This window comes from Thamnophis sirtalis, unplaced genomic scaffold (assembly GCF_051295495.1).
Source record: "Thamnophis sirtalis isolate CommonGarterSnake01/CBP01778 unplaced genomic scaffold, rThaSir2_p1.2 scaffold_2, whole genome shotgun sequence".
Classification (NCBI taxonomy): domain Eukaryota; kingdom Metazoa; phylum Chordata; class Lepidosauria; order Squamata; family Natricidae; genus Thamnophis; species Thamnophis sirtalis.
Window position 1 is genome coordinate 14,686,399 of NW_028261382.1, and position 25,840 is coordinate 14,712,238.

Here is a 25,840-nt window from a genome sequence, read left to right on the forward strand (position 1 = left end):
AGTGTTCTCCATGCTATTTTTTACTAAGCATAAACTTGGTGGTGGTTTTTTAAATGTTTCGATCTAGCCCACAGCTTTAGAATATTGATAGCCTTCCATCTAAGCAGGCTTGACCCTCCTTACGATTTTCAAGATCAGCTGAGGTCAATGTCAGGGTTCCAACAGATGCCCTAATTAAATCATGAGCCTCAGAGTCAAGCTTCAAAAGAAATCCAGTTATTTATTAGGAGCAACATGTTGGCAGGCACCCAAGTGAAGCCAGCTCTGACCCTACATAATTTACGACCCACTATGACCCTGTTTCCCCCCTCCTCCCAGGGTGTATCCTAAATCACATTCTCCAATGGAGAACTTTTGCGGGCTGTAGAGATCACGCCACTCTGGCTGTTGTAGGTAACCTGGGATACAGCCTTGAGAAAAGTATGTGTGGAATATGCTCCTGGTTGGGGCTGCCATACTGCTCAGTTTTCACCCCTCCTGCCTATGGCAACTCGAGAGCAGGCCAAGAGTGCTTTACGAGTTGACAGTCAGTTTGTTGCTGTCATAGCTGGATGGTCCTAGAAGGTGGTCCTTAAATACATTGGTAGATTTCTGTTCAACTCTCTTAGCATTGATCACAAGAGTGGAAAGTGAAAATTGAGTTGAGGATAAACTTGTAACGAAATTATGAAAAGGAACGGGGCCTTCTGACATCAAGGGAGGCAAAATGCTATTGCCCCCCACCTGGCTTTGTATACCATGCAAACTAAGCAAGGATACTGTACCCTTGGAATGACTTTTCTCCTTACCTGGCTTCTCATTTCTCCTAGCTCTGATTCCTGTTCCTCTTCGGTGAGCGAGACCAGTGATCCTCGTTCATCATTTGCTAGGGGACTCCGCCGAAGGTCTTTGGTGTTCATAGATGCTACATCGAGACTTGAGGATGGCTTAGTAGTATCATCAGCCTCTCCGGAAAGACCTTCCAAGCTGTAACTGAAGACAAATGACAGGCATTAGGTTTCTCCCGGTACTTGAGAGGTCAGTCTATAAAATCTTGTTGGCTTAAGCAAGCTCCACAGGAGATTTCCAAGTAACATTGCCCTGGATATTATTTAGCTGTAAGGTGATCTACCTAGTTTCCTTGGTTAGTTAGCATGTTAGCACATTACTGTTAGAATTAGAGACCCAGTCTACCTGCAATTGCTCCTTTGCAACTTTCTGCTCTGTGTGTGTGTGTATATGTATGTGTGATCCAGCATAATACTAGAACGCCTCGAGCAATTTCAACCAAACTTGGTACACAGAAGACATATTCTATAGAAAAAGGTACTGTGGGGGGTAAGACACCCCTAACACCCCTCGGGGTGTGTGTTTTGTTAAGATATAGCCTGTTATGTCTTAAAATGGATTCTACTGTACTTCCATAACATGGCTTCTACTGTTCAGCACAGTGGAGTTGCCATGGTAACGGCTTCACAGTACTCCACAAGGGGGAAAAGCCAACGTTAGAAATTACATTCGGTCCGGACGTTTTCCCTCTATAAAATAAATACCTGGGCAATGCTGGGTTATCAGCTAGTGTATATATAAATGTGCAGACTCAAGGACTTTTAGGGGAAAAAAGCCCTACTTTGTATTGAGTATAAATTTGGTCTTCCTCCTCATGAGAAAGATACCTTTGTACAAAGATGCAAAGGAAAGATCAAGAGGGGCATTATTAGTACTTTTAGCACGAGTTAGTTGTTTTTTAGTAAAGTTGTTTCTAATAAAGAATTGCTAAACAATGGATTCCAGTTAATGCCGAGCAGAGAAATGCATGCATTTTTTAGCCTTACTCAATTTAATCAAAGAGATTTTGCTTTAGTAATTTTTTTCCTAAAAGAAAGCATGTCAGTAACATTACCAAGGCTGGACTTTGGCATTTATGGGCTTCTTTAATTATAAGACTTCCCCATGCAACCCTTTTTGTTTCCTCCCTGATTTTTCAGCTTCAGTTTAAAGTTTCATTCTCTTTTGGGACCTTTTCGGCAACAAAATTATTGTTGTTGACTTGTTCTATTTGGGAAAAAGCTGTGCATAGACGTCGAAAGTGTAAGAGGAAATTCTATGCTGCAATGTTTTTGTTCTGCTAGTTAGACAGACGCCACAAAAATAGTAAGGTGATCAAAATATGCTTGGCCATAAAACCTTCATTGCTTATATGTTGCCATTCCACACATATTTACAACACCTTCTCTGTTTTCCTACATTGGTTTTTACTTTCTTGCAATGATTGTTTTCGGCTTCATATAGTGTAGTATCATTCCTTGTGCCACTTATGATTAATTTTTACATTAACTACCCGGGGCATAATTCCACCTCCTGTGCTTCTCATGCATAACATTAAATGGGAGGTTTTTGTTCAGTTTGCACATTTGAAAGGATAAGAACATGCATATGCTTCGTTAAGCATATTTCTTTCTAAATTTGGAAAGCCAGACTGATTCTAGTAAAAGAGGAAACATTCCACAAACGAAGAGATTGCAGCGGAAGTAACAGGAGTTATTCCCATGGTCACCTATGGTGAGCAAAAATGGTTTCCAGGTGATTAGGGAGATTTTTCTCCACAAAGATGACATTCCCATCTGGTACCATTTTAACCAGTCCATCCATGGTCTTGGCAAGTTGCATTGCCATCTGTGTTAATTCCAGAAAGCCCAAACCCTGCTCATCGTAGCAGGAGGCCTTTTCCTGCTTTGAAGAACTGATACCCATTTTCTTCGACTTGGTGATAGAGAAGATTCTTATTTAAGTTGCAGCCTTGTAAACTTTAGTGGGACATTAAACAAGTCTCTGTGCTCCAGCTCAAGTCATAAGGAAGGGCTGGGAAGTGGTGACCGCAAATACCAGGCAGCCAAATTCTGGAAACCACCAAGTAAAGGGACTTAATTCAAAGAAACTGAATCGAAACAGCACACCACCCAAGCCAGCAGATATACCGAGGATGCAATGAGGCTACAGACATCACACAAAAAGCTGGCAATGACAAATGCAGAAGCTCCCTTGGATGCTATGGCATACTCTACCTTCGACCATTAAAGTCAGCATCCATGGCATTGCACTGGACACCTGAGGGACACCAGCTCAAACTGGGAATAACAAAGGTGAGAGACAGCAAGAGGTCTGCCATTACTTGATTGTTCAGAGGGGTGGATGTATACCAACGTGGCTACCCTTGAAAGAATTATACCTCCTTTCCTCCCCATAACTGCACATATGCTCCTACATATTTCCATTTTTTATGTATTTTTGGATTATTACCGTGTTTTCCCCAAAATAAAACTGGGTCTTATATTAATTTTTGCTCCAACTGATGCATTAGGGTTTATTTTCCAGTTAGGTCTTATTTTTGGGGAAATAGAGTGCTGAATACATCCATCTGGTTGATCCTTAACTGGGGCTTATTTTTTGGAATAAGGCTTATTTTTCAGGGCTCCCTGAAAAATCATGCTAGGGTTTATTTTTCGGTTTGGGTCTTATTTTTGGAGAAACACGGTATTTCATGATTTAAAAGCTGATTTGTTTGGAAGCCCTAGCTATTGACTGAACTGCTCGGGTACCCCAGAACATGCATCAATATACAATCCCCCCCAAAAAAGGTTCCATCCATAGAAATGTTGATTATTAGTGGAAAATTTTGTAGGGATTGGCAGCTCATTTGCCAGAGACTAAAACCTCATATTCTAGTCAACCAGAAGATATGTGATTGAAATGAAGGCAGGGAAATTACTAAAATGAGCAAAGGGACACCAATAGGGAAAACTGGGGAAGAATGAATGAGAAAGAGTCCATGAGAGATAAGTAAAGTATGGAATTCATGAGCAGAAAAATCAAAAGAAAGAGTAAAGTAGAGTGGAACAGAGTGGAGGAGAAGAGAAGAGCAGAATAATTTTCAAATGTCTGAAATGGTATAGAGTTGGACTAGAAGACCTCCAAGGTCCCTTACAACTCTGTTATTCTATTCTAAATATGAATGTAATCTGTACATGTGAGCAGCAAATATAGTAATGACTAGGCTACATGAACATTTAAAAAAACCTCTAGGTGGCACTAGGAGTAGACTTGTGCCAGATACTGAATTAATCTTTCAGCAGTGACTTTCTTTTAGTTCTACATTTAAATACAATAGCAGCTTTTCTCAACTCGGTTCTCAATAATGGATGTGCTGGATTACAGCTCCCATCATCTCCAATTCACAAGACCTAGGAATGGGAGTCACACGTTTGGAAGGCACATGGCACAGGCAGAGCTGCCCAGGATATACCAAACTGGTACTGCTTTCCTTCCCCCCCCCCCAGCATTTAAAAGCTCACCCACAGCTTAAATATGCAAAACAGACATTTCAAGAGCAAAAACATAATTAATAACCAGGTTCTATCATTAGCTCCAGAAATATGTGGCTTTTCTTGTTTTGGTTTGGTTTTTCTATTTTGTTTTGCAAAATCACCATTCAAGCATTGAATGTTCTATTAATTTTGGCAGGATTAGGCACACTGAGGTTTTTTTTGAAATATAAAAAGATTGTCTAAAGCTTTTTGCTTAAACATAAACTGGAGGCTGAGGGAGAGAAAGAAACAAAAGAACTAGGAGGAACTTTTTTTTTTTACTTCCAGGGAGGCTGTTTATTTTTTCCCCCTTCATTTTGTTTGCTTATTATTTTCTTCATGTTTGTTTGTTCTTTAAGGGAAATGTGTACACATTCCTGGAAAAAGAAACAGTTTCATCGGGGATGTTAAGAATTTTGTTTATCGATTTCATTTCTTTCGTGTCTGGGTATTATGATGTATTCATTTACTGTTTTAATCTGAACTGGTTTGTTTTTATTAAACAAGACCAGTTTAATAAATAGAGATTTCTAGTAATTTCATTTGCAATGGAGTGAACCTTCCAAACTATGAAGTAATTTAAGAAATGGGAAGAAACTTGTACCTACTTGGTTCTGAGATTTTCCTTATCGCTTAAGAGTCAATGAGTTATTGCTGATAATAAATCACAGCTAATTTGACCAGCAAACAAGTATACTATGGTATGTGCTAAGTGTTGAAACTAATCTACTACTTATCCATAATCCTGGTCTGTAGGGTAAATGTAAGATATCATTTGTGGAGAGGAGAGGAAAGGAAAGGAAAGGAAAGGAAGAGAGAAACAAAGAAAGGAAAGGAAAGGAGAGGAGAGGAAAGGAGAGGAGAGAGCGGAGAGGAATGAAATGGAAAGGAAAGGAAAGGAAAATTCAAGAGAATGGGAGGTCTAGCTGAAAAAATATTTAACTGTCCCCCATCTCAGTGCATCCTACAGAGCTATAATTTTCTGTCCACATTTCTTTGCCCACTGAATATATGGAAACCCAAAATAGTGAGATGGTACTTGGGCAGCTGTACAATTTAATAAATCAATTTTACTACTTTGTATTAGAAGTACTGATCCATCCATTTCAAACAGTAAAATATATTTCGGACAAGCCTGCTCCTCCAGTGCTCCACTGATCCCCAGTGGAGCTGTGGCTGAAGTCCTGCACTGAACTAGCTTTTCCCAGGCTGGTTCCTTCTTAAATAGACTGAACAATTGTGCCCACAGCCTTCAGCAGTCACAGCCCAATCTCTGCCGGTTGGGAACTATGGGAGCTGAAGTTCTGAAGGAACCAGACTGGGGAAGGCTGAGCTGAACGGGTGATTAATACAAAAGCAGGAAGTTAGTCGCCATCAGAATGCAACATGGTTAGTCAGCCTCAGCGTATCTGTGCTGTACCTTCTTCTATGGGAGGGAGTTTTCCTTACGACTTCCCCCAGCACTCGCATTGAACTGAAAAAATGAATCATGGACAATTATCAGAAACATCATCAACCATTCAGAAATTTCCAGACAGAGAGACTGGAGGTCGTGGGGGAGAATCCAAAGGTGAAGGGCAGAAGGAGTGGTAACAGGGAGTAAAGAAATATGACGGGGTGGCAGAAGGGTGGGAAAAATGTTTGGTGTGAAAAAACAGTATTAGCCTGCAAGTTCACAGCGCCACCTATGGCCAAGAAGCAAGAACTGAATGGTCCTTGGCCCAACACAAACATATTGGCACCATCAGGCTTACCAAGGTCATTTCCCATACTGCCTGCCCAATCCAGGGTTACACAAAATGAATAACTGATCCAGGTAGTCCTCGACTTGCGACTGCAATTGAGCCCCAAATATCTGTTGCTAAGCAAGACCGTTGTTAAGTGAGTTTTGCCCCCTTTTACGACCTTTCTGCACAACTTCACTACTGCTGCGGTTGTTAAGCGAGTGACACAGGTGTTAAGCGAATTGGGCTTCCCTGTTGACTTTGCTTGCCAGAAGGTCGTAAAAGGGGATCACTTGAGCTTGGGACCCTTCAACCGTTGTAAGTATGAACCAGTTGCCAAGCGTCTGAATTTTGATCACATGATCATGGAGACACTGCAAAGGTCGCAAGTGTGAAAAATGGTCATAAGCCCCTTTTTCAGTACCATCGTAACTTTGAACAGTCACTAAACAGACTGCTATAAGTTGAGAACTACCTGTACCAATAGAAACGAAAAGTGCTAAGGCTGTTGTGCCAAAATCATAACAGTCTTTCAGGAAATGCTTCCCTTTCTTCCTCTCAAGTCATCGAGTTGAGGGCTTGGCTGAGCTTTCTTGACAGCTACATCATCTCAAAGTATGATTTTTTTCACCTCTAACCCGTCAAGTCTTCCTCACTCCCCCCCCCCACCCCTACTACAGGTGAGGTGAGTCACTGTGTACAATAACCTGAGTCATGATAATTACTTAAACTCTTATCACAGAGTACGCAACACCCAGGAAAAATTTAAAACTCCTTCTAGGTCATAGTAACACTATTTTTTTCTATAAAGAAAGAGAAAAAAAATATCCATTTTTGCCTAGTAGTTAAAGTTACTAGGATAGAAACCTGGAGTGTGTGAGTTTTAGTCCCATTTTAGGCATGAAAGCCCCTTGGGAGACTTTGGGCCATTTACATTTATGCTTCAATCCAACTTTCCTTGTTGTGGTGGTGGGGGTGGGGGGGAGGAGTATTAGGTATTTTCACCACCTTGAGTTATTTGTTGCTTTGGATAGTGAGATAGGCAGCATATGCATTTAATAAATAAATAAATACATGTATAAATGTTTATACTTCTATCTGTTATCTTATACATGCTTGACAAAACAAAAATAAATAAACAAACACAGGCATACATTCATTCATTCATGCATACATACGTATGTACGTACGTACATACGTACGTACGTAAAGGTAAAAGTTCCCCTCGCACATGTATGCTAGTTGTTCCCGACTCTAGGGGGGCGGTGCTCATCTCCATTTCAAAGCCGAAGAGCCAGCACTGTCCGAAGACGTCTCCGTGGCCACGTGGCTGGCATGACTAAAAACCGAAGGCACCCGGAACGCTTTACCTTCCCATCAAAGGTGGTTCCTATTTTTCTACTTGCATTTTTATATGCTTTCGAACTGCTAGGTTGGCAGAAGCTGGGACAAGTCACGGGAGCTCACTCCATTACACAGTGCTAGGGATTTGAACCGCTGAACTGCCGACCTTCTGATCGACAAGCTTAGCGTCTTAGCCACTGAGCCACTGCATCCCACATACAAACAAACATACATACATACATACATACATACATACATACATACATACATACATACATACTCGTTTTAATCATTTATTTGCCTCTTTTAGATGGCTCCTAGACTTTTAGAATAATATGCTTTTACTCCTCGGGTCAGGCTGAACAGTAAAGTAGGAACAAAAAGCCTCCCAGATTGCTTTTGAAGTGTAGAAAAAGCACACACCCTTCTTGTTTAATAGCAAACAAGAAAATAACAAGAAGATTTATCTGAAGCAGACTTATTCTGCTGTTTGGCTAAAAGGGGGTCTCTGCTTTTGGACATAAAGACGAGAAGGAAGGGAGTGCCTTAACTTTTAAAGTCTTAAAAAATTGCAAAAGGACTACCAGGCTAACTTTCTGCAAAACAAAAGAAAGGACCTAATTCTTCTGGTTTCTCCAAAATCCCAACTTCCAAGTCTACAGATCAGACCAAAGAAGATCTAGATCAGGGGTGTCAAATTTGATTTCATTGAGGGCTGCATCAGAGTTGTGTTTGACCTTGGGGGGGGCATGGCTGGGGAGGGTGTGGCTTGGGGGCATGGCCAGCACGACGCCACTCGTCAAGGCGTCCCCGGGCTCCATTTTCGCTAACAGAAGGCTGCAGGAGGCTGTTGTGGCCGAAAACAGAACCCTGGGGAGAGGGGCAGAACGCAAGGCCTCCTTGAGCTCCATTTTCGCTGACAGAGGCACTGCGGGCTGGTCCTTCACTGTTTCCAGGGCAGCCCCGTGGGCCGGATCTAAGCAGCCCGCAAGCCGGATCCGGCCCACAGGCCTTCAGTTTGACACCCCTGATCTAGATGATTGGATGGTCCTGCTTTGTTTCTTGCCCTTTGCTTTTTACCTTAATAAAATGGGAGCTTTCCAGCTTAGGTGGAAAACCAGCAGTTTAGGCCATGTTTACTCAAAACTCCCACGACCCATGACTATTGGATAGGGCAAATGGGAGCGGAGTTCAGGTTGTGAAGGTGAGAGCCAAACAACTAGAACATGCCAGATTGGCTGTGCTCAACCTCCAATGTTTCCCACTTGGATCTCACGTTTTGATCTTGTGGCTGAACTTGACTTCTCCTATATTTCCTTCCTTCTGCCATCTTGGAAGCCCCATGTTTCTTCTAGGTATGGATGATCAGCCCCTTCCAAGAAATCGTTTGGCTTACCTCCTGTGGTTGACCTCAGCTTCACTGTTGTTACTATTCTTCCCTGGGCCCCAGCTATGCCGACGGAAAGGAGACAACGGCCTCAAATTGTTCCGCAGGCCAGAAGAAGGTGGGGACACCTCCATGACGCTATCCAGCAATTCGTCCAGTTCTCCAGAGATCACCGCCATGCCATCTTGACCTTCTCCGTTCGTCCCCATGTTGAAGCAGCTGCCATCTGGGCTGTACCTTTCCTTGGATCCAAGGAGGCCGGGAGTCCGTGGAACAGAAAGGTTACTACCAATGGAAGAGTTCCTTTCCAGCGATATGGTATCGTCCGCTGAGGAGGTTGAACTTCTGCCGGCTGATTGCTCCTCTTCAGGCTGCTTTGGGATTGCAATAATACAGGAGTAATGGTAATGACAGGCAGTTGTACTAGTAGTAATAATAAAACCTTTATTTTATTTAAGATATGTGTAACTAAATTTCTTTCCAAGTGACACTGTACTGTAACATTCATGTGACAGAAAGGAAATTTATTAAATAGATAGGGCAGGGGTCAGCAACCCACGGCTCTGGAGCCGCATGTGGCTCTTTCATCCCTCTGCTGCAGCTCCCTGTCAGCAGTCGGCTCCATAATTGATAGGGCTTTCAGTTAGGATAGATAGAGGAAAAAGGATGCCGCACTAGGAGGAGGCTCTATGGTGGGGAAACCAGACTTCTGGTTGGCTCCAGAATTGAATTCTGGTCGGCTTCCGGTTAGGACCTTTGTGGCTCTTTGAGTGTTTAAGATTGTCGACCTCGACATAGGGTATGGCCATGCTAATTATTTGTTGATAAGGGTACTTAAACTAGCGGCTTTTGTTTTGAATTGAATACAAGCATTTCATTTGAAAACTAATTTTGAAATTTAATTTAAATTTTAATCTCTCCGCCAACATGGCTTTTTAACCTTAGGGTCTATCCCATTTAAAGTCAAATAAATCAGATGGTGTTTTGGTCCTGGCTCCACTAACATTTTAACATTGTTTATTTTGACGTAGTTCTCCAAAAATACCTTCTTTTTTATGTTATTTAAGAAAAAAACTGTTCTACCTTCGTTTCTGGAAAAACTATCCAAATTACAGAAAGAAATAAGAATCAAATCTGAAAACAAACAGGGGGAAAGGACGAAATAAAAAAAAACCACACAATTCAAATGGCCAGGAATCAAATGGAAGCTCAATGCTGGTCTGAATAAAAGATAGTGTAGGAGATGAGTAGGCTGACTCTGAAGGTGGAGTCAAATGCACCATCAGTTTGGAGTCAATTATGCCTCTGTGAGAGATCTAAATCCAGCCCCTCTTAAACTCCGTTGCCTCAGTCGCCAATTTGCCTTGACCATTAGTGGATCAGATTCTTGTTTATAGGTAGCATGGAATAAACTCATAGTGCTTTTCAACTCTATCCTGGCTCCTAATTTGCTGCACCTGAGACCATAGCCTCTGACACTTATTACGATGCCTGGTTCAGACAGCAGAGTCTGAGTCACTAGCCCATAAACTGTGGTTCAATTCCTCCTATCTTGGTGAACCAAGAGTGGATTGTGTAAGCTGTCTGCAGGTGGCTGTACTCAAACAATACAGAATCCAAGGCCATTTATGTGCTAGTCTAATATAAAAGTCCAAGCTATGCACACCATTCCAGAAGAGATGTGACAATTCCCCCAAGCTGTGTCGGTAGACACAGCAGCCAACCTTAAGTGACCTTATTTCTCACATAAAGAGCTGGTAGATGTTTTGCTTCCAGTTTACAAAAATAAGAATATGGTCCATTGCAATCAGAAACCAGGCACATACTATCACCTGTGGGTTAGAAAAAATATTAAGACAACATACAGATTTTAAGCCAGAACTATTTTTGTTAAGCATAATACCAGAAAAATATGATAAAGGGAATATTACATGTTATAACAGCAGCAAGAATTGTATTTGCACAATGTTGGGAAAGCGAGGAAACGCCTACGGAAGAAGATATAATAAAAAAATATTGGACAGAAATGGACAGATTAACACGGAAGTTAAAAGTAAAAAGAAGGCACGGAATATTTTCGAACTTGGGACTTGTTTTAGCAATGGTTGGACAACAGGGGTCAAAATTAGGAATTTAAAAAGTATTACTATGTAAATGAATGGACTCAGACATACACTGTTCATTGAGAACATATTGTATGTAAAGAAAAAGCCAATACAAATATTCCTTTAAAAAAAAGAATATTGTCCATTGCTATCATGGATTCTACAAGCTTGAGGTCTAGATACCCATTCCTTGCCTGAACCACTCTGTGCTTCATTAAAGCTTACGCCACCAGGAAACTGAACTCGGATCAATAAGGAAAGACGGATGATTTCATCAGAGACAGTTATTAAAAGGGGATTTACAAGTTTATTGCCAATGACTTGAACATTTAAGTAAAGAAGAAGTGATCTCGGCACATCCTCCTTCCAAATCTGAAACTCTGCACAGAAATCCCCTTAAGTATATTTGAATCAGAAAGAATCAGAAAGTGATAAGGATTTTTTGGGGGGAGGGGTGGTGGTGGAGGAGCAGGAAGATGCAGCACAAGACTGTTATCTCATCACATCACAAGCTTGTTATTGATGGATCACAAGCCCAACATTAACACTGTGGTATATTTGGCACTTTGAAGAAACCTACACACTTACATAGAACATATTGAAGTGTGTGTTGGGTGGTGGGATTTCATTGTGTGGGTGCTGAACTACAGTTCCCAGCAGACTGAGTCTGTAAACTTAACGGGGAGGAATGTTGGGAATCTGAAGTGCAGCATTGTGCAGAGCAGGACTGGGGAGCGATGACCCTTTTATGGCTTGTTGACTTCAATTCCCAGAATTCCTGGCTGGCTCAGGAATTCTGGGAGTTGAAGTCCACAAGTCACAAAGAGGCCATCATTCCCCACCTCTGGTGTAGAGGATTACTTTCATCATTCTGTTCAAGAGCTGCTTAGGTTTTCCATGGTCAAGGCCAATGGTGGTCCAAGTGGAAATATACCAAAGATGGGGCTACCTGAGATCTCCATGCAAAGGTCTGAGTTTGTCCTAAGATGGTAGCAGCTGATCAGCTGGCTGGGGTGGGTGGGTGGGACCAGCAGGATCCATCTTCTCAGATCTACTTGAACTACTTTAATCTAGATTACTTAAATCTAGATTAAAGCAGGAATCCCCAGCAAAGCAACGACACTTTTATACCAAAAGAAATGGAGCAGTATACACTATTAATTAATTTAAGAAGGTTGGAAGGAACCTTGGAGATCTTCTAGGCCAACCCCCTGCTTAGGCAAGAAACCCCTCACCACCTCAGACAAATGGTTATCCAACATCTTAAAAACTTCCAGTGTTGGAGCATTTACAACTTCCGGAGGCAAGTTGTTCCACTGATTAATTGTTTTTTGCTGTCAGGAAATTTATCCTCAGTTATAAGTTGCTTCTCTCCTTGATTAGTTTCTACCCATTGCTTCTTGTTCTACCCTCAGGTGCTTTGGAGAATAGCTTGACTCTTTGTGGCAACCCCTGAGATATTGGAACACTGCTATCATGTCACCCCAGTCCTTCTTTTCATAAGGCTAGACATATCCAGTTCCAGCAACCGTTCTTTATATGTTTTATCTTTGAGTCCCCTAATCATCTTTGTTGCTCTTCTCTGCACTTCTTCTAGAGTCTCAACATCTTTTTTACATTGTGGCGACCAAAATCGGATGCCGTATTCCAAGTGTGGCCTTATCAAGGCATTATAAAGTGGTACAGCACTAGGCACACAATTTAATATTTTTCAAATGTCATTGCCTAAAGTTTGACATTCAGATGCCTCCCAGACCAAGGGGCAGACATTCTTCTTGCATTCTCCTCTTTGCACCATCTATGAGAATTTGAGGACGAGAGGATGCTTGCTTTTTGTGAAAATCTTGAAATTCCCATGTGTCCACCAGCTGTACCGCAAGCCGTGTTGCCTTCTGGCTTCCTACTCTTGGGATGAGGTCACTTGCAAAAGGAGGAAGTTCTGATGGGAACAGACAATTGATGCATCTGGCATGGGGGCTCTGTCTTGGTCAGCCAACCTTCAGCCCAGCCCCATGGCAGAACATATCTGCAACCCAGCATGTTAATCAAGGAGACAATGCAGGTCAATTTGCTTTGCAAATGTTCTCCCATCTGGCTTCAATCAGGAGCTCAAAATAATCACCTTCTCAAGAACTTCCTTTTCTTTTGTCAATGCTAAGTTACCCAGATGTTACATAAAAGTGTTTCTCGGAACACAAGATCATGCCTGCATCAAGGCTTAGGAGGAGAACTTCTTCTTTTATTGGGGACCGAGTTCAAAATTGCATAAGAACAATATATATATATAAAACAAAGCCAGAAGTTTATAGGCAAGAATTCTTGTTCCTCTCAGAGCCTCGCCCTTTTCTTGGGCACTCCCTAGATTTGTACACAAGGCTAAAGGAATTGGAAAACAGCTTCTCCCTCCAGACGTGCATCCAGAATAGCTTTGCTTCTTGGCTAGAACTTCAGCAGCTCAGCTGTGATCAGAAAAGCAAGGGTGGCCCTTGGCTTGCCAGGATTCTCTTGACTCTTAAGGAGGCTGCTGCCTCGGGATGATGCAACCAGTACTGTCAAGACATCCAGAGAGTTCTGGGTTGAGCAAAAGGGCTCAACAGTTGAAATATTCAGATCCTTAGAAGATCTAGCAAGGAAAGTAGCAGATTTATCAAAAGTGTCCGAAAAACAGACTACAGGAAATGACTTCAGATTGCATGATTCATTGCGATGGGCTGTGTCACACAACACAGAGAAAAGTATGAGAAAAGAGAAAATCCAGAAGGAGGTTTCTGAGATAACTAACGGGATCTTGAATGAAGACTTTGTCTTAAGGTGGACAGCCTGGGACTCAGAGCCAGAAGCAATCACATAAAAACATCGCTTTTCTGCTCCCCGGAACCATCTTGATCTTAACAGTTGAAAACCAATGCTACAGATTTCTGCCATTTTCAACAAGAACCTGGACTCCAAAACCCATAATCACTAGCCACTTTCTTCCTAGCTGGACAGTAAAATAAATAATACTGGTGGGGGTCATCCTGCTGCTATAATGAATTACATTGTAGACTAGACTGCATTCTGATTAAACATTTCTACGTTGAAGGGATCCTCCCTATTTAAAACCAGTATTTCATACTGAAGCTCTATGTAAGTCTATACTGGCAAGATTCAATTGTCAAGTGAGTTCATTTTATGACCTACCTGCTCTGCTTTTTAGAGATTTTTACCGATTCTGGGGGACCTGAATGCACAATGTCATTCTCAACATATCTGTAACCCACCACAAAAGTAACTACCGTGTTTTCCCAAAAATAAGACAGGGTCTTATTTTCGTTTGGAACCCCCCCCCCAAAATAAGCGCTTGGCCTTATTTTTGGGGAGGTCTTATTATTTTTGAGGTGCAGGAGGCAGGGAGTGTGGTTACCTCATGGCTGCTCCTGTGCTGCAATATTTTTGGGGAGGGCTTATTTGGGGGGAGGGCTTATTTTAGCACATGCGTTCAGAAGCCCGATTGGGCTTATTATCCATGGAGGTCTTATTTTCAGGGAAACAGGGTACTACCATTTTTTTTCTTGCTTTGTATCAAAGGGAGTAAAGAAGCAAGGGAATCAACCAAATAGGGGCATGGGTTATTTCTATTATTACTTAATTACATTTATTATAGCCACCCACTCCAATCAACCTTGGACAGCTACCTATCTTGCTAAAACGCTTGGCTAGCATTGTTGCCAAAGTTTGAAAGCTAGACAGTGGTATCTTTCTTAAGCTGACTTCGTTTTCCGCCAGTATCACCAGAGGAGACAAGCAGCTTAAGAATGTCATGCAGAAAAGTCAAATGACAAAAAATAATAATAATACTAATGATCATATGGCTTAGCAGCCAAAGCAAGAAACATTAGTAGAAGAGCTTCGGAAGATCTATTGAGCCAATTTTCATCTTACCTTTCTAAAGTCCACCTCGTCCAGACCATCACTGGAGAGAGGAAAAAGTTCAGAGTCACTCCCAGATCCTCCCTTAACGATCCCTTGTGTGGACGAACCATCGCCACTTAACCTGTCTTCTAGAAAATTGTCACTTTCTGGAAGAAGACAAAAATTAAAACACGGACATGGGTATCATATAATCAGAGACTGCAAATCGAATCAGATACTATGGAGATATGAACTGCAATGTGGTCTTACCATGTACTTGAGGGCATTTCAAGATGTTGGAGAATCCCAGGGAAATAGCAATAGCGCTTAGACTTATATACTGCTTCACAGTGCAATACAGCTCTCTCTAAGCCGTTTAAAGAGTCAGCATCTTGGCCCCAACAATCTGGGTCATTTTACCAACCTCGAAAGGATGGAAGGCTGAGTCAACCTTGAGCTTGGTGAGATTCCAACTGCCAAATTGCAGGCAGCCGACAGGCAGCAGAAGTAGCCTGCAGTACTGCACTCTAACCACTGCGCCACCACAGCTCTTTATGACACAATGACACCAAGTGGCCTGGTAAATGGACTCCAGAACAGCATCTTTAATGTCTTCACCTGAAGACAGGAGTACAATTTAGAAGACAAGGCACAAGAGGTGTAATGGTTCAGACTACCGACGGAGAGGAAAATCTGGGTGGAGGTCATCAGAAGAGCAAACCAAGCAACTATCTATCTTGATGAATAATAGGACTGGACACCCAAGACCCAAAGAAGTCCTTGCCAGAGACATTTTAAATTCTTATAACTGCTTAATGTTTCCATTGCATTTTCTAGCTTTCGCAGCAATTCTCATATAATATATCCAGTCAGTAATTTCTCCATCAATCCTGCAGCATATGTCAAATAATTTGCCAAAAAGTATAATGAAAATGCAGTATAAATGTCTACATCCAGGATATTTAAACTCCAAAAGGGGAGAGAGGGATTAATTATTTGGGTGACCCAGATAAAGTCTGCAAAACTTTCCATAATCTTCTTTCTTATTCTGCAGCTGTGTAGTAGTAGTAGTAGTAGTAGTAGTAGTAGTGGTAGTGGTAGTGGTAGTGGTAGTGGTAGTGGTAGTGGTAGTGGTAGTGGTAGTAGTAGTAGTAGTACCACCAATTTAAAGCCGTAGAAAAAGAAAAGTACCAGATATTATTAAGGAACTGCATTTTAATTTATGTATTCAGTTTCTGTAGCTGCCCATCTCAGCCAAGTGAATCTGGGCAACTACAGTCTTTCCACCTGCAAGACAATCCAGCCAATAAGATAGACATGTTCTGTTAGCCATCTTTATTTACTTATAAACGCAGAATTGTTTTAATCCAGTATTTCTTCCATTAGATAAAGGTGTGCAAATAAGAACTCCAGTTCCAGTTTTGACCTTTGAATATCAATCTTCCAAAGGCTAAAATATAGTGACTGAACCACCAGCACACTTTCCCCAGCAATCTTCCTCTCTTTAGCCTGAGTAAGTTGCTTAAGAGAAAGATTAACCCTGGCTATGAAAAGGTTCTTACCTACTCCAAGTATTTTAGGAGGGGAGCCTCAAATAATTTGCACCTGCAGGATCAACTTCCCTTCCCTTTCCCCTTCCCTTCATTGCCAATTTAAATCCTTCATCTGTCCATCTTTTCTCAACCTTTTTGGGCAGAACTCTTGAAATAATGTTCAGGTCTCAAGGAACCGCCTGCAAGAAATATGGATCCTTCACCATATGGAATGGTTAATATTCCACAAAGTAGTTGCCATTATGCAAAGGGTATTTTTTTCCTGTTTTAATGGATGTGAGTTCTTTCCCCATACTTTCTCCATCCTCATTGGCCTCTATTTCTTTTCCATAAGTTGAAGAAGGTGAGAGAATTTAAAAAAGGGAGGGGGAGAGAGAGAAGGAAGACAGAAAAGCCAGAAGTTGCATTGATCCAGCTGGCAATTTAACAGAGCATATCCCACTGCATTCCAGTCTGAGGGGCAAGCCAGCTCTGTACCGAAAGGGGGGGAGAAAAGAAACACTAACAAAACACTGAAATGGAAAAATCACAAAGGAAGTTCCAGATTGGCCACTGGGCATCCCTAATTCCAGAAAAATTAATCAATTGCTGAGTTGCAAATGCATAGCAAATTTGGCAAAACGTCTTCCATCTTTTCTCTCTTCTCTAATTACCTTAACATCACCTAATCTAAAAGCAGGAGGATGTGGGCTTAAGCTCCCTCAAAACAGACCCCTCTGCACACAACTACACAGAAAATTAGTTGCATCTGATCTTGGCCTGGTTCAGCCATAACAACTTTTGTGGGTCTGTTTTGCTAAGAGAACACAGAACAGCAAATTGCTAGTATTTCTCCCTTTCCTTTCTTTCTTCCTTCCTTTCCTTTCCTTGTTCTATCAGGACAGAAAATTTTCATTTCAGGATTGAACAAATCCTGTTGTTGTTAATTGTGAAGTCGTGTCTGACCCATTGCAACTCCATGGACAACGTTCCTCCAGGCCTTCCTATCCTCTACCAACCCCCTGAGTCCATTTAACTCACACCTACTGCTTTGGTGACTCCATCCAACCACCTCATTCTCTGTCATCCCCTTCTTCTTTTGCTCTCAATCGTTCAAAGCATTAGACTCTTCTCCAGTGAGTCCTTCCTTCTCATTAGGTGGCCAAAGTATTTGACTTTCCTCTTCAAGATCTGGCCTTCTAAAGAGTAGTCAAGATTGATCGCCTCTAGGCAAGGTTTGATCATCTTGCAGTTGAAGAGACTCATAGGAGTCTTCTCCAGCACCAGAGTTTAAAGACTTCCATTCTTTCAGCCTTTCTTACTGGCCCAACTAGGAAGAAATCCTAGATCCGGGTTAACAGGAGAGCTGTAATTTCTTTTAATGACAGTTTGCTCAGCAAACTAGGATCAGGAAACTCTTAGAAGCGATCCTTCCTCTTAGCCTAGCATGTGGTAAGGTCCAAGTAATATCGGCCAAGCCATCCTTTAACAGATGAAGAACCATAAGCATATGAAATAATCCCAAGAGAAGCATTATTGGCCTGGAGAACCAGTTATGATATAAAATGAAGGCAAAGTGAGAAATAGAAAAGACTCAAGAAGAAAGAAAAAGTAACATGTAATCAATAAGAAAACTATTAGTTGGATAGCTATCCTGCAACAGCTGAGGGTTTTCTGAACTCTTGGAAACATTCCCTCTTCTTTCTAGAGAAACATGATTTATTTTTCTGTTTACACTTGTGCTCTACGTGTGCTCACGTTGTGCAATCCAAGATTATTTTCATCTCTCCTGATGGCCTGATAAATCTCCAGAGGCACGAATGCCACTACAACAAAGCTGGAAGGATGACAAGTTCCCAACAGAGATGCCATTAACTTGCAGAAAAATCTGATTTATGGACTGACCTCTCTATGACCACTCCTTCCAAACAAAAAGAAAGGAAACCTTGCAGCTTTCAAGGTACAATTAAGGGGGTCAGGGAGGAAATTGGGGATGCAGCAAGTAGACAGCATCTCCTTTCCTTGAACATTAAGCAGAATTAAGAAGTAAAATGATAGCATGCTACTCTGGGCTCAAACATGGAAATGTTTGATCCTACGTACAATGGAGGAATGGTTGGTGGAGAATGCTGAAACTTGTAAAGGTGGCTAAATTAATTTCTTTCATTTCAGACAACACCTCCCCCGCCCCACAATATCTATATTTATGGCTGACTGGAAACCCTTTATGGACTTTTTGCATGAGACTGAAAAAAATGTACTTGCAATTTGTAATTTTGATGATTAGATGATGGAACTTGCGAAGATGGCTAAATTAGCTTCTTTTGATCACAGAAAAAAATAATACCTATATTTATGGCTTACTTGAAACTCCTTACAGACATTTTGCATGGAACTCCAAAAAAAAGTACACGGATGATTTGCGATTTTGATGATTGGGGAAAAAACAGAGGGGGGGGGGAACCTTTTTTCTTATAATGTATAAACTAACAGATAACTTTGTACCTGTGCTTATATTTACTGCAAAGGAAATTGCAAGCTCTTTGTATTCATTTTTGCATTTGTGCCTTTTTCTTTCTTCTTTCTTTCTTTACTACTTTTAGTTTTTGCTAGTTTGTTAGTTTTTATATTCTTTGAAAAATAAATATTATGCTATATATACAATACATTTATTATCAATTTTATATTTAATTATATTATGTTTATATTATGGCAAGGGGGACACAGAAAGACAGAGAGGGAGGGAAGGATGGATGGATGGGAAATTACAGAATGATAGAAGAGTCAGGATTTTTCTCACAAATGCAGAATCTGGTTCCCCCCCCCCCCAGATCAACTGAATGTCGATCCATTGGTTGCAACTGACCAACCAGCTTGTCATCTGAGCATGACATCATAGGCGGAGAGTGACTGGCCCAGCTTTCATTATCAGTATCATTTTAAATAAAGCTTTAAGGATAAATCTTCATGAGGAACTTACTATAGCAAAACATGAAACAAATTGCATACATTTTTAAAATCTCCCTCATAAGAAGGAACCAAGTCAGCAGACAAGATATTAGGTTATAGAGAGGGCTAATTTTTTTTCTTTTTAATGAAAAAAACAATACCTAAATTGTGAGCATAATTTAGGGATTTTACTCCCCAGGAGTAGGGAGTGGAGGACAAATAAGTAAATGGAGACCCTAAAACACCGTATATTTAATTTAACGGACATTGATGGACATTAAGATCATGGTTCCAATGTTTTTAATCATGTTTCCATTACTGTAAACTAAATATTATAGTATGATCAATCAGAATAGAGCTGGAAGGGACTTTGGAGGTTTTCTAGTCCAGCCCCCTGCTCAAGCAAGAGAACCTATACCATTTCAGACAACAGTTTTCCAATCTCATCTTAAAAACCTCCCATGATCCACATGAGAAGCCACACAAAGTTTAGTCCTACAGATTGCGCAACTGGCTAGAATATCTTGCTAGTTTTATTCTTTCTTATCTAATTTCTGCCTTTTCTAATATGAGGAAGTCTTCAAAACGAATTATACACCACTAACACTCTGTCATGGATCATCGTCATCTTATTTCAAGGCACATCTGGAATGCAACCAGTGCATCAAATCCTGATGTTCTGAGCTAGAATTTGAAGCTATTCTCATGCCTTTCTGACCAGCAAAATAGGTTTGATATTTCTGAATCAATGTTCATTTTCCTCCAGCCTCTCTCATTCTCACACATTTACAAACCTATCAAAATGATGGTCATTATTTTCTTTGGTGTCCAAAGTAGCATCATACTTAATTCTCTGGCTGGGAAGGATGGAACATAGACCTGCTTTCCAGAAATAGGTGCCTTCCAGATGTCCTGGGATGCAAATCCCAGAATTTGGAGTTATCTGCCTGAAAAAACTGAGGAACTAAAGATCCAACACATGGAAAATCAATGCTCTCAGCAATGTCAACGCATACGTTTTGATAAAAAAAGGCACTTTTTGCATTTAAATATCCATGGAGATTCTCAATCATCCAGGTCATGGTTGTTCCAAAGGTGCTTTTTTTTCCAAAAGTCAATGGATTTTCTTGGGTTTTTTTCCTTTGAAAATGTTTCACTTCTCATCCAAGAAGCTGAGAATTGAATCAATCATCCAAGAACTGAAGAAGCTTCTTGGATGAGAAGCAAAATGTTTGCAAAGTGAAAAAAAAAACCCAAGAAAGTCCATTGCCTTGGAAAAAGCACCTTTGGTACGTTCTTGGGATTTAAATTTCTTTCATCATTCTCTTCATCAATTTTCTGGCAGTCAACACTCATCTTGGATTATAATCTTAATCTACCTTTCTGGCTTTAAAATGAAAATTGAGGGAGGAAGCTTTGTTTCAAAGTTCAGAATATTCCCCGGGCTACAACACAAAGAACACAACTGAAAAACAGTTTGTTTTGTTCTGATCTTAGATCACACATCATTTTGAGCTTGGCATGTTGCCACATCCTGAGTCTCCACTGATGTTCCTAGAGATGATGCCCCAACATCAACACTTCCATCCCTGGAGATTTGCTCTCCCTGGGACATCAGAGAATTGACTCTCAATTTAAGAAGCCAGATTTGAGGTTGAGACATGTTTGCCGAAGGCTTCAGATCAAGGAGGCAAAATTCTTTTTACAATTTTGGAATCAAAATTCTCTTCCCCCTTGAGGGGCTACAGTCGTTATCACATCCTTTGATCACCGCCTCTTTGTTCTCCACCATAACATCCAGTTCAATTGTCAGTCAATTGATCATATACATCAAGTCTGTTGGGCTTTTAACTGAAATCAAGGGTGCATTCCTCCTTGTCGCCCACATATACCATAAATTCCAGTTAAGGTAATGGAGAACAGCAGGGACTTAAAACGGGGAAAGTTAAAAGTGAACATGGGTATTGTAATAGATCCCTGAATTTTGTAATGAGAAGATGTGGCTTAGAGACCTAACAATGAGGAAGGAAAAAAAAAGTTGGGCTGTGAATGACTGTCACCGCGGGGGGGTGGGGGGGGGTTGTATGTTTAAAATTGTATTTGTATTTGTATGTTTTACTCTTTAAAAAATGTATAACTAATAAAGATTACTTTAAAAAAAGGGGGGTGCATTCCTGCCACCATTACTACCGGTTCGGAGCCCGAAGAATTTAATTAATTAATTATCTGGGAGAATCCTGATTGTGCACTCCAAGAAGTCTAACCAGAAGCTCCTTCAACCCAACCCAGATGTTTGCATTCCTCAAACACAACCCTCTTGATTTTTGACACCCTGTGTTGGACAGTACTTGGTAGCAGAGGCTACTGCAGTCTGACAACATGATCTGCGTTGGGCAGCTCCCCAAATATAAGATTTGGAAACAGCACAGCCCTCCTCTTATTTCCAAATGGCAAAGAAAAACGGTTTCTCTTACCTGCAGGGTTGCAAGGATGCTTCTGCTCCAACAATAAGGAATCTGGAGAAGGCTCAACAGGGCACCAGTTGTCACGGTTAATCTAAGGCAAAGGGAGAGAGGTGACAAATTAATGGGAATCTTTCCACACAACCTGTGTATCTTCTTGTTCTGTTTCAGTTCTGCATTTATTGTTTTGAATGCTCTTGTGATAATTACTACATTATGGTTTTAGGCCATGTTGTATTTATTTTACTGTTTTATTGGATTGTTTCCCGTGAGGTGGGTGGTCATAAAAATTTGATTAATGAAATAAATTAACAAACTCTTTATCTCGACTTGGTCACACTTCACAGACTTCCAACGAATCAAGAAAATAGAATTGTTTTTTTTTTTAACACGGCATATTAATCTTGTGCTCCAAAAAGTGATGAGGAACCTCAGGACAAACACTAATATTTGCTTCATTTCCTTTATGCTGAATTAAAAGCAGAATCAATATGATTCCCGTTCTGTTACACATTTCATTCAGACATATTATGTAGAAGCTTAACTATTTGGAGAAGAGGGAGGGAGAGAGGGAGGGAGGGCAGTGACGGGGTAGGGAGGGAGGGAGGGAGGGAGGGAGGGAGGGAGGGAGGGAGGGAGGGAGGAAGGAAGGAAGGAAGGAAGGAAGGAAGGAAGGAAGGAAGGAAGGAAGGAAGGAAGGAAGGAAGGAAGGAAGGAAGGAAGGAGGGGGAGTGACAGGGGAAGGTGGGAGGGAGAGAAGAGGGAGGAAGGGAAGGAAAGAGGGAGGAAGGGAAGGAAGGAAGGAAGGAAGGAAGGGGAATGAGGGAGGGAGAGAAGAGGGAGGGAGGGAGGGAAAGAGGAAGGAAGGGAAGGAGGGAGGGGAATGATAGGGGAAGGAGGGAGGGAGGAACAGATGGAATAACAGGAATGGAGGAAGGGAGGGAGAACAGAAGGATGCAATTAGACAACCCATAGACAGGTGGATGGACTGAGTTACATCAATGAGCCACGATGGTGCAGTGGTTAGAGTGCAGCACTGCAAGCTACTTCTGCTGCCTGCCAGCTGCCTGCAATTTGGCAGTTCGAATCCCACCGGACTCAAGGTTGACTCAGCCTTCCATCCATCCGCGGTGGGTAAAATTAGGACCCAAAATGTTGGGGGCAAGAGGCTGACTTTGTAAACCGCTTAGAGAGGGGCTATAAAGCGGTATATAAGTGCTATTGCTACACTGATAATGCATACATTACCTGACTGAGCAGGTTAGGGACATACAGTATCACCCTGGAGAATATGTGGTCACCAAGAGTCAACAATGACTTGACAGTACAGAATCAAATCATGTATATGATCCCTTCTCTCTCCGCCCCCCTCCTCCCCCCCCCGGTCCCTCCATGTCACACTGCAAATCATCGCACCAACCTCTGGAGAAGGCAGAGCCTTTCAAAGGCCCAAAGCAGCTCCACCTGACTCATACCTGCTTGGACCGCAGGACTCCAGAGTCTTTACTATCACCTGCTATGAAAGAGAACCCTACCTCCAGCTACTGTTTTAGTGCTCTGCTCCAGCCTGTCCCGGATTACCTCAGTCCATACCTCCCTGCCAAGAATCAAGTCCTTTGTGGGATTCAAACTTCTGAACACAGTTATAGCAAGTAATTTCACCAAAACGGACCGGGGAGGAGGGGGAAGGGAAACAGATTATTTTTAACGTTCGTTTCCTTTTTAAACCCTGGGGTTTCACATTTCCTTTAATCATGTTTTAATTTAGCTTCCAGCGTGCAAAGGACATGCTTTTTTTTTTCCTGTTTGTCAAAAGCTGCATCTGCATTGCACTATGTCCCCCAATTCCAAGTTTTGACTTCCAGCACAACAGGCTACATAAAACTTAAGGGCACCTCTACTAATTGCCAATGACTAACAACGTGAAGGGAGGGACGGTGGTGTCTCAGTGGCTAAGATGTTGAGCGTGTGGATCAGAAGGTCGGCACTTTGGCAGTTCGAATCCCTAGCATTGCATAATGGAATGGGCTCCCGTTACTTGTCCCAGCTTCTGCCAACCTAGCAGTTCGAAACTGGCTCAAGAGTGCTGGCTCTTTGACTTTGAAACGGAGATGGGCACCACTCCCTAGAGCCGGGAATGACTAGCACATATGTGTGAGGGGAACCTTTACCTTTAACTTAACAACGTGACAGTTAATATATATGACTTACAATCGTATCTGTGCAGTTCCCACCATTCAAAGGGACAGAATTGAAAGAACTGAGGGAGTGCGGGGCACGGAATACAGCTACGAATGCTACCTTGCCTTCCCAAGAAGGACATATCTTGTTCTTAGGGCTGCAGTAAAAAGCTTGAGTGCTTAATGACAGTTAAACGCTTGGAAGGGTAAGATCATAATAACAGTGGCACTGAGCACAGTGCCTTCCCATCCATGATAATAAATCAGGGTCCTGCATAACCTGGTATGATAAATCTTGCAAAATTAAACCTGGGGGTAGGACAAGAAGCAATGGGTGGGAACTAATCAAGGAGAGAAGCAACTTAGAACTGAGGAGAAATTTCCTGACAGTTAGAACAATCAATCATTGGAACAACTTGCCTCCAGAAGTTGTGAATGCTCCAACACTGGAGGTCTTTAAGTAGATGTTGGATAACCATTTGTCTGAAGTGGTTTCCTGCCTAAGCAGGGGTTGGACTAGAAGACCCCCAAGGTCCCTTCCAACTCTCTTATTCTATTCTATTCTAAACATTCATTTCTGTATGTCTAAGCTGTTTTCTCACAACAGTTGTGAAAAATTGAAATTTTTCAACACGGAAGACTGGGGCTGTTCTTGCAAACCAGGGTACTTCTCCAAGTCCAAGCTCAACTGAACAACTTCTCTCTGATTTTCTGCAAAGCCGTAGGATGCTTTGTTTGGTTTTCTTTATTAACTTGTCACCACAATTTTTTTTTAAAAAGACACCGAGACCCTAGAAAGTGTGCAGAGAAGAGCAACGAAGGTGATAAAGGGTCGGGGGGGGGGGCTAAATCATCTGATGAACGGTTGAGGGAGCTGGGCAGAGGTGGGTTCCTACCAGTTCGCACCTATTCGGTAGAACCGGTTCGTCAAATCTACCGAACCGGTTAGAAGAGTTTCCACCAGTGGACCTGGAAAGCAGGCCACACCTACAGAAGAGGTTCCAAGATTTTTTGAAACCCACCACTGGTCCTTGGATATGATTATTCTACACTATCATGCTCATATTTATAAAACTCAGTGCCTCTGTGAAAGGTAAGGATGACTACTGCGTTTGTGGTGCAATCAGAACATTGCATGTGTTGAAGTTGTTTTAACGCAAACCAAAGATGCCTTTTAAAAAACAAGTTGACATCATATTCTTATGCATGCCAGTGCTGTGTGTGAGGTAATTTAAGGTGGTTCTGATGAGTGTCGTTGGCATCTTCATATCCGGTCACATGGCCGGCAAGCCACTCCCATCCGGTCACATGGATGGTAAGCCACTCCCACAAAGGAGGCCACACCCACAGAGTAGGTTTGAACAATCTTTGAAATCCACCACTGGAGCTGGGTGTGTCTAGCCAAGGGCAGGACAAGAAGTAGCGGGTGGACGTTTGTTAGAGAGAGATTCAGACTAGAAGTAGGGAGAAATTTCCTGACCGTGAGAATAATTAAGAAGTGGAACAGCTTGCCTCCTGGGGTTGTGGGTGCTCCATCACTGAGAACTTTTCAACAAAGCTGATTAGGGGAGGCTAAAACATAGGAAGAATGGTTGCCGGAATTGGTATGTCTGGTTTGAAGAAAAGAAGAACTAGGGGTGACATGATAGCAATCTTCCAATATCTCAGGGGTTGCCACAAAGAAGATGGAATCAAGCTATTCTCCAAAGCACCTGAGGGTAGAACAAGAAGCAATGGATGGAAACTAATCAAGGAGAGAAGCAACTTAGAACTGAGGAGAAATTTCCTGACGGTTAGAACAATTAATCAGTGGAACAACTTGCCTCCAGAAGTTGTGAATGCCCCAACACTGGACATTTTTCAGAAGAAATTATATAACCATTTGTCTGAAGTGGTGTAGGGCAGAGGCGGTATTCAGCAGGT

The 25,840-nt window shown here is 41.8% G+C and overlaps 1 protein-coding gene across 6 annotated transcripts in view; it reads right to left on the reverse strand.

Annotated features, from left to right (window-relative positions):
• Positions 1 to 25,840, reverse strand: part of AKAP13 (A-kinase anchoring protein 13) — a 290,352-nt gene that overhangs the window by 75,582 nt on the left and 188,930 nt on the right. For 2 of the 6 annotated variants that reach the window (XM_087704309.1, XM_087704314.1), the window contains exons 10-15: positions 21,750 to 21,831; positions 14,825 to 14,961; positions 8,808 to 9,172; positions 5,764 to 5,817; positions 3,045 to 3,107; positions 789 to 972 (exon numbers count right to left, since the gene is read on the reverse strand). In XM_087704309.1, the coding sequence (XP_087560435.1) occupies positions 789 to 972; positions 3,045 to 3,107; positions 5,764 to 5,817; positions 8,808 to 9,172; positions 14,825 to 14,961; positions 21,750 to 21,831 (885 nt within the window). The remainder of the gene's footprint in view (positions 1 to 788; positions 973 to 3,044; positions 3,108 to 5,763; positions 5,818 to 8,807; positions 9,173 to 14,824; positions 14,962 to 21,749; positions 21,832 to 25,840) is intronic. The other 4 variants (XM_087704310.1, XM_087704311.1, XM_087704312.1 and 1 more) reach the window with 4 other exon arrangements.